The sequence below is a fragment of the Onychostruthus taczanowskii genome, unplaced genomic scaffold (genome assembly GCF_017590055.1).
Source record: "Onychostruthus taczanowskii isolate IOZ18803 unplaced genomic scaffold, ASM1759005v1 scaffold6, whole genome shotgun sequence".
NCBI classification, from domain to species: Eukaryota; Metazoa; Chordata; class Aves; order Passeriformes; family Passeridae; genus Onychostruthus; species Onychostruthus taczanowskii.
In genome coordinates this window covers 17,438,737-17,450,333 of record NW_024503679.1, presented here as the reverse complement: position 1 = coordinate 17,450,333, position 11,597 = coordinate 17,438,737, and the positions used below count along the sequence as shown (strand labels likewise).

The window sequence follows — 11,597 nt, the reverse complement described above, 5'->3', positions numbered from 1 at the left end:
CCCAAAATGCGCCCTGTGATGCCCAAAACGCTTCTTGGGACACCCCAAACTCCTCTTGGGACGCCCCAGACCCCTCTTGGGACACCCCTGCTGCAGCCCCGGGGTCAGAGACAGAAGGGAGCAGCACTCCCCAGCCTGGCTGTGCCCTCAAAAACGCTTCTTGGGACGCCCCAGACCCCTCTTGGGACGCCCCTGCTGCAGCCCCAGGGTCAGAGGCAGAAGAGAGCAGCACTCCCCGGCCTGGCTGTGCCCTCAGCAGGGCAGGGTGGCACCTGTGATGTCCCCGAGGGCTCGTGGCCCTTGGGCTCTGCAGCAGCACAGGAATACCTCCAAAAAAACCTCACCCCGGATTTCCTTCACACGGCGTTTGTGCCCCAAAAATTCAGCCTGGCGAAGAGAAGGAGGCTCCAAAGCTGCTCCAGGAGAGGGACTTGGAGGGACAGGACACAGGGAATGGCTTCCCAGTGCCAGGGGGCAGGGAGGGATGGGATTTTGGGAAGGAATTGTGCCCTGGGAGGGTGGGGAGGGCTGGGATGGAATTCCCAGAGCAGCTGTGGCTGCCCCTGGATCCCTGGAAGAGCCCAAGGCCAGGCTGGAGCAGCCTGGGACAGTGGGAGGTGTCCCTGCCCATGGACCTGGATGGGATTTAAGGTCCCTCCAGCCCAAATCCTTCCAGAATTCCATGACAATTCTGGCTTCAACCTGCTCAGCATTACTTTGGAGCAGCACAATTTAAAGCTGGACACCTCAGACAGAGCCACCACCCAAGTTCCAAAAACAAACCATCCCTCACTGGTAACATGTTCAAAAAAGAAAATATTAAATAAAACAAAACCCAGGCAGAAATGTGATGACAGAATTTCCTCCAGAACCTCTGCTACATGAAAATGAACACTAAAGCTTTTCATTTAGCTGAGATTTCACTGCGAAGAGAAAGACGTACAATTTGTTCAGGATGAGTTGACAGATGGGAAAATTAAGTCCTCTGTTATTGTTCCATGTGCTGGATGCAAAAAAGTACTTAACACTTGCAGAGGACTTGGAGGGTGGGAAGAGCTCGGGAATATCAGCTGTCTGGACAAAAATGAGAGACAGCAGTGCCCGGGGCCGATCCTGGGAGATGCCACATGCTTCCAGCCTCTCCAAAAATCAGCTTTTTCCTGAGCATTCCTCCCTGTGGGAAAGCCAAGGAATAAAGGGGTGAATTTAGCATTAGACCAAAAAAGCAGAGTTACACAAGATCCTTTCTGTTTGATGTCTCCACCCAGTGAACTCTTTCAAAACAGTAACTTCTCTCTTCCAGTTGAATTTTCTTTTTTTTTTTTTTCCTTTTTCTTTTTTCAAGTTGGAAGCCTTTAGCTAAAATATCTTTCTTTGCTAATAAAGACAGACTGTTAGCACTGTTTTTTCCCTTCCCATTGAAGATGTCCTGCAGTTTTCTCCCATCTGGGGATCCAAAATTCTTTCAAATGGTACCAAGAAATAATTGGCACCTCTTGGCCAAAATTGCTGTGGAGTGGCTGCTCCTGTGTTCACATCTGGGCTCTCCCAAACAATAAATTATGGATTAATGGCACATCCTGGAGCAGACTGGAGGCCAAATTCCCCTCTGGGAAGCCGGGTTATGATGGACCTGCTGTACCAGGGATGTTCCCATATCTCCAAGTAAAAATCAGGTGTAAAATGATGGCCAGGAAAGGGGTTTAAAACAAAAAAAAAATGGGATTAAAGCAAAAAACCCACCCAACCCCCAGCAATATCCCATTACTGCCATGGTTTGAAGGGCTGGGTGTGGTTTGAGGCACTCAGTGTCCCACGGCAAGCAGAGGGCTTTGGTGGTGCTTAATTGAGTTTGTTCCTCGTTATCAGCCAGGCAGGCACAGCCCGTCCCTTCTGCTCTGCTGCCCCGGCAGGGCCAGGGTGGAAAATCCACACTGCTGCTTCCAGCACCTGCCAGGAGCCAGCCCAGCCTGGAAAACCCTGGGAAAACAGGGACACAGCCACAGCTCTCCCCTGCTGTATCCCAGCTCATCCCAAACCTGCAGGTTTTGCAGAAGGGACCATCAGGGAATCATCAGGCTGGAAAATCCCTCCAAGAACAGTCCAAGCCCTGTCCCCAGGTGCTGTCCTGGTTTGAAAGGACAGGTGGCTGCGGAGGAAGGCAGGAGCCTCCCCTGAAATGGAAAATGTAACCCCACCTCCCTCTGAATTACTGTAATTTGGAAATTAAGGGGCTCTCAGGCAAAGGTATGGGAGCAGGAGTTGCAGTTTTTCGTTAGGAAAAATTAAAATAAATAAATACAATGGCCCATGAACAGCAGAGATCTCCTGGAGGGAGGATTGGCTGTGGGAGAGCTAAAGAAAACTGCCCCATGGACAGAGAGAGCTGCCCAGCTCTGACAGACGGGGGTGGAACCCACACCCCAGCCACATCCTGCATTTCCAACCTCAGGCAGTGCCACATTTCCACAGGGATGGCCCAGGAGGACAATTGCTCGTGGGACACTGGATTACCTCATTCCCTTGGGATCCATCCCAGGAACTCAGAAGGAAAATCTCCCTGCAGGTACCAAGGGGCTCTCCAAGGCTCAATCCTCCTCCCCATCTCAGCTCCCTTTAGGCAAATCCCCATCTGCACTTTTAGCCTTTTTCCCCTTCTTTCAATCATTTCTTTGCCCATGGAGGTTTTCTTGGAGGAAAAAAAAAAAAAAAAAAACCCCAAAAAAACCCAAAGCAATTTAAACCCAGCCTCTTGTTTTCACAAAACCGAGCTGCGGCGAGCTCTCAGAGCGAGGTTCTGATTTACCACATCTGTTATTTTTACACCTTGTTCTCCTGCCCAGAGCTCCATGAAAGGTGTTCTGGAACGTCCTGGTGCCACAGAATCCGGCGTGCTGCCACAGCTGGGAGCCCACCTGAGCACTTCAGCCCCAGCCTCACCCGGGGTTTTTGTCTCTGAACATCTTCAGACACGAAGACCCAGCGTGGTGTGGATCCTCCTCTCACAGACACACACAATGGACATGTTCACGGAATCATGGAATTCTGCAACTGGCCAGTTCCATGGGCAGAGACTCCTTCCACCATCCCAGGCTCCGAGCCCCAGTGTCCAGCCTGGTCTTGGGAACATCCAGGGGCAGCCCCAGCTCCTCTAAGAATTCCATCCCAGCCCCTCCCCACCCTCCCAGGGAACAATTCCTTCCCAAATTTCCCATTTTCCAATCTGAAACCATTCCCTGTGTCCTGTCCCTCCATCCCTCATCCCCAGTCCCTCTCCAGCTCTCCTGGAGCCCGTCAGGCCCTGGAAGGACTCTGAGATATTCCAGAACCTTCTCTTCTCCTCCAGGCTGGACAATCCCAGCTCTCCCTGAAGAGCCCTGCAGAGGAGCCTCACCCACCTGGCAGCAGGAATTTGGTTGTGGCAGAGCTTTGCTGTGCCTGGAGCAGATTTCCTGGGACACTCCACAGCTCTGCCACGGGCGAGACACCGAGAACTCTGGAAATTTCCAGCCTGGCACAGCTTGAAATGCAAGGCTCCATCTCCTTCTCCCGGGTCGGAGATTCTGTGTGCCGCTTCTCATTTGGACCGTGGCTCTGGAAAACTTGATTAGAGCTGTGAAAACGGAATTTTTATTGGGGAGAACGGAGCTCTTGCCAAGGTTTATTTTTCAAGGGAGTAAGACCTAATCCTGGAAGTGGTTCCAGGGCTGTGCTAGTCTGGATGCCCTTGCAGTGGTTTATGGCACTCACGCAGCCAAAGCTGGACGGGCTGGTGGTGTTTGCTTTGGCCACGTGCTGCAGGTGGTAACCAGCTCCAAATGTGCTCCTCAGTCTGGTGCAGGCATTGCTAAAATCCATTTTCTCCCACGTTTCTCCTTTTTTCCCCCCTTTTCTCTTTCATTTTTACACAATTAGCATGTTCCCAAATCCATCCTACCTGAAAACAAGGAAGCCTTCAAAGCAGGCAGCAGAGTAACAACCCCAACTTCAGGCAGAATCACCAGAGACACATCTCCTGCCAGCTTCCAAAGCCCAAATTCCCACAAAATCCAGCCTAAACCCCCTGTTCAGGTGGAAATCTTCCAGGGAATCGCACATCAGCTTCCTCCAGGGAGCCCACAGAGGTTGTGGTGTGGAGTGACCCTCTGGAGGGAGCTTTCCGTGCAGGCTGAGCGGAGCCATAAATCCAGGAATGCCTGGGAAAGGAGCAAATTAAAACGTGCCAGACTTGGCAGGGCCCCTGCGAGGCAGGGCTGGGCAAGGTGACATTAATGGCCCTTCCAGCCCAAGGCTGAGCTCCATTCCAGAGCCAGGGCAGCTCCAGAGCATTCCCAAAAAGTGCTCCTGGCCTCTTCCAAAGGGTTTTTCCTCCTGGGCAGGAGTTCTGCAGCATTTCCCACCCGTGCCAGGGGGTCAGGGAGGGGATCCTGCCCCCACTCAGCCCTGACCTGCAGGGACAGGAGGGACAGGGAGCCCCTGGAGCCAGCCCGGGGTGACTGTGAGGGTGGGGGGACTGAAACACCCCCTTGTGAGGGCAGGAGGAGGAGATGGAGCTGCTCAGCCTGGAGACCTCCAAAATAACATCAAATAAGATGCAAAATCCTATGATTGCATCTTAAGGTGCAAGATCTCCAAAACAATCCCTCCAAAAGGAGCAGATCCCACAACTTTTTTAAGAGTCAGAAAGGAGATCAAAGGGAGGGATTGTCAGCTTTTGAGGGGCAAAAAAAAAAGCCCTGGAAAATGTGGTTTCAATTTCCAGGAGAATCACGGGGTTCACTTTGCTCTGTGAAAATAAAAGTGATTCTGTAAGCAAGGCAGGGCTGCTCTGCTCACTCCCTTCCCACAGCAGAGCAACACACAAAAAGTCATGTCAGCACCCAGAATTGAATCAATTTAATTAAACCCACCTCTCCTCACACGTGGACACCCCTGTTCATGCACAGCTCCTCGCTGTCCTGCTCACACTCACCCCTAAAACGCCAGATTTCAACCCAAAGGACACCAGCTACACACATCGTTACTCAAATGTGTTTTCCAAAAAAAAATGAAGAGAAGGCAGGAGGAACCTCCAGCCAGGCAAGGACAAAACATCACCTTGTCCTCAGCCAGACCCTGAGACAGCTGGGATTTTCCCCAAGAAAAAAACTTTCTGGATTTGCAGGCAGCCAACAGCTCACGGCACATTTTGGTCACAGCTGAACCCTTCAGATCCTGGACAATTCAGGGTGGGCAGGATCCTGCCAGCATCCCTGTGGGACCACGGGATCATTTTGGTCACACCTGAACCCTCCAGGTTCTCCTCAGACCCTGGACAAACACATCCAGGATCCTGCCAGCATCCCTGTGGGACCACGGGATCATCCCCAAAGGGTCACAGCAGCGCTGGGCTGGGAAAACGCCCCCGGTGTGGGAGAGGAGGAGGATGCCCAGAGGAGGCCCTGGGAAGGTGATGGAGCAGATCCTGCTGGAATGCATTCCCAAGGGGCCGGTGCTGGGGACAGCCAGTGCCGCCCCCCGGGCGCGGATCGCTCCTGAGGCGCTCGGGGGTGGCAGAAGGGACATCGGCGTTTATTTACCTTGGCGCTGGCAGGGCTTGGGCACAGCGCCCGCAGGATCCTCGTGGCCAAAGCGCCGATTTGGGGACTCGACAGAGGAACAGAAGTGGCCGGGGCACAAAGTCCAGCTGGCAGCGGGATCGCTGCTGTCCTTGCCTGCCGCCCTGGTGCGGGGACAGCGAGCTGCGAGCAGCGCTGGGACATCCGAGGGACGGGGACGGGCACCTCGGGAGGGCAGATGTCGCGTCCTGCCCTGGCTGGGAGCAGCCTGTGCCCCTCCCGGGACAGCCCGGGCACTTCCCGGGGCAGGAGCGCGGAAGCTCCGCTGGAAGCGGCTCCGGAGGGCAGCGCGGGGCTGCGGCCGCCACCTCCTGGCGCCTGCCTGGAATCGGGGATCGGGCTGGGATGGAGCTTAGAGCCCTTCCAGTGCCACCCCTGCCACGGGCAGGGACACCTGCCACCGTCCCAGGGTGCTCCATCCTGCCTTGGGCACTGCCAGGGATCCAGGGGCAGCAGCAGCTGCTCTGGGAATTCGTTCCCAGCCCTCCCCACCATCCCAGGGCACAATTCCATCCCAATATCCCATCTAAAACTCATCCACACGGGGAGCAGCAGAGATGTGGGACACGCTCGGTGCCCAGTGGCACATTCCCATCCAATCCCATCCATTCCCACCCCCTGTTTAAAGCTGGCATTTGGCATCGCTGCTGGACACGCTCCTGAGGGCATCCCCGGCCCCGGGAATAACCCCCGGAATTCAACCCCAGCACCCGCGCGGTGGCTCCGAGCGCTTCCCAAAGGGGAAAATCCCTGCGGGGGTTTTCCGGGGGGGGTTCTCCGGTGTCCGCACCCCCGAGGCGGGAGCTGCTCTGCGCGGGGCGCTGCCAGCTCCGCTCTGTCCCCAGAGCCACCGCGCTGCGGCCGGCGGGGCACGAGGGGCAGCGGGGGACCGGGGAGCGGCACCGGCGGGGCACCGGGGGAGCGGCTCCGGCGGGGCACCGGGGGAGCGGCACCGGCGGGGCACCGGGGGGGAGCGGCACCGGGGGAGCGGCACCGGGCGAGCGGCACCGGCGGGGCACCGGGGCACCGGCATATGGACCATATGGACCAGCCCGGGCCAGGCTCGGGGCTGCCAGCGGCTCCTCGGCTCTGCTCCGCCACCGGCCCGAAAGAGCAGCTCCATCCGCTGCGGCCAGCAGACCTTCTGCTTCCCTCCATTCCTAATTCCTCACACACAGGCAACTCCAGGCTCCTTCCTGCTTTAATTATTTAAAAATCCTGGCTCCGGCTGTTTATTTTCAGGGGCTGTTATCACGTTCAACTATTTTGAGACTAAACAACTACAAAAAATAATTTTAAAAAAAACCTATAAAAATTTTGAAGCCTTTCCCTCATTCTGCCAGTGAAGTTTAATTCACTCTAATTATTTCATATTACTTAGACTGTAATAGTTTCATAATTTCTAGTATATTAAGCACTTAATACGTTGTGTCATTTCAAGCCGCATATTAAATTCCGCAAAGCACATTTTAATGAGCACTAAGTAGTGGGGCAATATTAATACAACCTAATGGCTCATTTCTGTGCCCGTGGTGGGAGGCACCGCTGGGGCAGGTGGGCACAGCGGGGCCTGGATGAAATTATGGGCTGGAGAGACACCCAGGGCACCTCCTCTGCGGGGTCACCCAGTGCCACTTCTGTGAGGTGGCACCAGCGACCCGGAGAGGCACCAAATGCAAAGGGAAAGGTTCTGGTGCCCCTCTACAAACCCTAAACGGGTCCGAATGTTTCATTCCCTCGAGCGAGGGCCTCTCAGCTGAACTCAGACCCTCAATTCACCTCCCTGGGTCACACATCCCCTCCGTGCCCTGCACGGTGATCCCCCCCTGCACTCACCTGCCTGGGGGTGCCAGCAGCCCCCTGCTCTGCCCAGGCTCTCCTGTCACACTCGGCATGTCCTGCGCAGGGTGGCTGTGACCAAAGGAAGAATCCCAGAACGGCCGGGAAGAGACCTGGAAGCTCATCCCGTTCCAGCCCCTGCCGTGCAGGCTCTCCTGTCACACTCGGCATGTCCTGCGCAGGGTGGCTGTGACCAAAGGAAGAATCCCAGAACGGCCGGGAAGAGACCTGGAAGCTCATCCCGTTCCAGCCCCTGCCATGGCTGCCCCAGGCTACTCCAAGCCCCGTCCAGCCCGGCCTGGACCACTCCAGCCCCTGCCGTGGCTGCCCCAGGCTGCTCCAAGCCCCGTCCAGCCTGGCCTGGGGCACTCCATGGATGGGGCACAGAAGCCTTGAAAGCGTTCTCTGAAACCCAGACACCCAAAAACCTCATCTGCCCTCTGCCCCCGAGGGTTTTCAACCTTCATCCCACCCAACCCTGGCTGGGAGGGGCCTCCTCCTCCTCCTCCTCCTCCTCCTCCTCCTCCTCCTCAGGGCTGGGTGGGCGATGCTGCTCCCGCTCAGCTGCTCCCGAGGTCGGAATCAGGGGGAGAAGCGGGAGCTGCACCTCCGGCTGCGCCCACGCGATGGCGGCCCAGGCCGCGGAACGGCCTAATGAGCCCGGCAACTAATTAACAGCATCTCCTTCTCCGCCGAGCTGCCGGGGCCGGCTGGCAGCGCAGCGACCCCGCGGTGGGCAGCGCAGCCCCGGCACCTCCGCTGCCCCCCGAGCCCCGGGATGCTCCTGGCCCGCATCCCTTCCGCCGCTCCCGGTCCCGCGGTGCTCGCTGCATCCCCCGGCCCTCCCCCGGGGCCGTCTCACCCCACCCCGCCCCTCTGCCGGTCCCGTTCCTCATCCCGGCCCCGCTGCGGTGCCCGGTTATTTCTGGGCTAAAAAGCGGCTATTTCGGGCTAATAGGTGTGCGCGCACCTCCGCGCCCGCTCTCCGAGCTCATTAATGCGATACCTTCATGTGTGAAACGAGCATATAAATGGGCATTAATGAGCTCCGGCTGCGCGGGGAGGAGCGGGGAGCCCGGCGGGGGAGCGGGCACCGGCACCGGCACCGGCACCGGCACGCCCCTCCCGCCGCCTGCCCGGCCGGGGACCCCCGAGCCCCGGGCCAGCCCCACGCACCAGGCGGCTTCTTCAAGTGTGTTTTTATTAAAGAACCGAAATCACGTACAGAGGGGGCTGTCCCCAGAGCGGGCGAGCGTTGTTGTGCCTCGGGAGTCGCGGGCCGCCCGTTAAAGTGCCGTTACATCCAGAATTTACAGGGACGGGGGGAAGGAAGGGAGGGGGGAGATAAATATACATCATAAATAAATAAAAATCCGACAAATACTGTACCAAGAGAATCACAGTACATTTATATCCATTGCACATAGCCACTTTTGTTTCCAGTCTGGACGAGGGTGGAAGAAGCGGACACACAGGGAGGGAGGGGGAGGCGGAGCGGGGGCCGCCCCCCGCCCTAGCGCCAGTCCGAGCAAAGCCGGGCTCCGAGTCCTCTATGTACAGGTGGCTCCTCGTGGGAATGGCTTGTGTGGGCTCTGCCCGCATGGCTTCGGGGTGGGGGCCCGGGGGGGCTCACTGGGGCAGCAGCGGCGGCTTGAAGGAGCAGTTCCCGCTGCAGTGCCGCGGGGTCAGCATCTTGCAGGAGAAGTGGTGCAGCGCGTCGTGAGCCTCTGCAAGGGACCGAGCCGTCACCCCCGGAGCCCCCCCCGGGCTGGGAGGGTCCCCCTGGGACCTCCGAGACCGCCCCCCCCTGCCCCGGTACCTTTCAACTTCTGCTGGATGGCGTAGCGCGCTTTCCGCTCCTGGTCCAGCTCGTTGCACAGCGTGTCTGCGGAGGGGGAGCGGCGCTGACGGGGCTGAGCCCGCCCCGAGGGCAGCCCAGGGCAGGGGGACGGGGGGCGAGGGGCGCAGAGCCGGGCACGGCTTTCCCGGCTCGCCAGGGAAGTCGTTTTACGGCTCGGATTTTTAATTTAGCCCGAGTGGAAGTGATTGCGGGAGGGAAGGTTCGTTCGCTGCCGTGTAAGAGATGCCTCGCAGCCGTTTGCGGGGCAGCTCGGAATCGCGAGAGGAGTTGGAGGGCAAGAAAAGGTACAGAATGAAACAAAAGCAAAAACAAAACAAACAAAAAAAAAAAAACGCAAACAAAAAAACTCCAAAGAAACAAAAACACAAACAACAAGCCCCAAAAATAAACTGAAAACCCCTCGGCCAAACAAACAAACAAAAAAAAAAATCAGAAATAAACGAAATGAAATTATTTTTTTTTAAAAGGAAATAAAATAAATAAAACCAAAACCAAATGTACTAATGGGCTCGGCCTTACCTCGCACGATCTGCAGCTGCTGCACCATCTCCTCCCGGTACGCCAGCTCCCGCTTCATCTGGTCCTGGAAGTTATCTGTGGGGCCGGGGGTCAGCGCCGCGCCCGGGCCGGGGGCGCTGCCCGGCCGGGGCGTGGGCAGGGGATGGGGCACCGCTACCTTTCAGGCTCTGGAAGTCCCTCTCCAGCTTTTTCCTCAGCTCCATTTGCTCCAGGACCAGTTTTTGTAACTCATCTGTTTAAAAATACACGGCGGGGTTGAGGGGAGCCCGCACTTTTCCATCTGGAGGCGGCTCAGCGCGGCGCTAATCGCATTACGTTACATTAATCACAGGAGTTAATCACTCCTGCACAAAACACAAATACCTCGAGCCGCGGGGAGAGGCCGGGGGGTGCCGCGACCCCCGCCCCGCACCCCGAGCCCCTCTCCCGCCTCACCTCGGGCCAAGTTCTCGATGTCCTTCTCCAGCAGCTGCGTCCCGGTGACATCCATGGCCAGCCCTTCCTCGCCTGCGGAGCCACAGCGGCGTCAGCCCGGCCGGGGGGGCCCCGCGGAGGGGCCGCGCATCGCCCCGCGGAGCGGTGCTTACCTCTGTCGGTATTTACAGGGCTGGGATGAGAGACATTCCTTTGGTCCTGATAGGATTTTCTGCTCTCTAAATCCTCCGCCGCGGAGTGATTGTCTTCTTTATCTTGCTCTTAAAGTTAATAAACCGATTTTCAACCGTAAGCAATGAAAGTATGGTCCTGATATATCCTTAATTACATAATTACGGACAAAGCCCTCGTTAAAACCTTCTTAGCGGACATCTTAATCGCTTTGCCGTTCGAAAGTAGCTTGTGGGCAGGAGCTTGGCCCCGCCGGCCCATCCCCGCCGCACCGGCCGCGGCCCCGGCGGCTTCCCCGGGCCCGGGGGGGCCCCGGCCCCGTTCCCCGCCCGGATCCCGTTTGTTTCGCTTCTCTCCCGAAAGCCCCAAACGAAAGCGGCCCTGCGGGGGCCCCCCCGGGGCCGAGCCCTCGCTGCGCAGCCCGGCCCGCGTTACCCTTCGCCTCGGGGGTGCAGAGGAAGGCGGCGGGGGCTCCCAGGGATGCTGCGGGCTTCAGCGGCTGCAGGAGCTCCCCCCTCTCGGGCGCGAACACCTACAAAAGAGCGAGTCAGGAGCGCGGGCCGGCCCCGCGGGACCCCCGAGGGCAGATCCCCCTCCCCGGCCCCGCACCTCGTAGGCGCCGCTGCTGCCGCTGCGCTCGGGGCTGCCCTCGGGGCCCTGGCCGCCCTCCTGCGCCCCCGCCTCGCCGGGCCACGGCGGGCACGGCGGCGGCTTCCTCCTCCTCGTCCTCCGGGAAGCGGTTGGACTCCACGTCCACCTCGGGCTCCTCGGCCGTGTCGCCCCCGGGGGACAGCGAGCGGTAGCTGGAGCTGCCCTCGCTCAGGAAGTCCGGCGAGAGGTAGCCGGGGCCGCGGGGGCCCGCGCCGCCGAACGCCTCGCGGGTGCCGTAGAGCTTGGCGATGCTCTCGGCGTCCTTCACCACCGGGCGGAAGGCGGACAGGTAGCTGCCCTTCCTGGGCAGCGGCAGCGGGGCGAGCAGCGCCTCGTCCCCGGAGCGCTCCTCCTCGCCCGCCGCCCGCGACAGGGCGCTGGGGCAGCGCTCGCCCTCGGCGCCCGCGCCCTCCTGCGGGGTGGCGCTGCTCCGGCCGCTGCCCGAGGGCTCCGAGCCCTCCAGCTCGCCGTGCCGCCCCGCCAGCCCCGCCGGCTCGGCCGCC

The 11,597-nt window shown here is 58.7% G+C and overlaps 1 protein-coding gene across 1 annotated transcript in view; it reads right to left on the bottom strand.

The window, feature by feature from the left end:
* Positions 1-9,086: 9,086 nt before the first annotated feature.
* Positions 9,087-11,597, bottom strand: part of SKOR1 (SKI family transcriptional corepressor 1) — a 3,778-nt gene continuing 1,267 nt past the window's right edge. Inside the window, 9 exon segments of the mRNA XM_041418453.1 lie at positions 9,087-9,184; positions 9,277-9,342; positions 9,838-9,912; positions 9,995-10,069; positions 10,273-10,344; positions 10,425-10,532; positions 10,879-10,975; positions 11,053-11,143; positions 11,145-11,587. Of these exon segments, the coding sequence (XP_041274387.1) occupies positions 9,087-9,184; positions 9,277-9,342; positions 9,838-9,912; positions 9,995-10,069; positions 10,273-10,344; positions 10,425-10,532; positions 10,879-10,975; positions 11,053-11,143; positions 11,145-11,587 (1,125 nt within the window).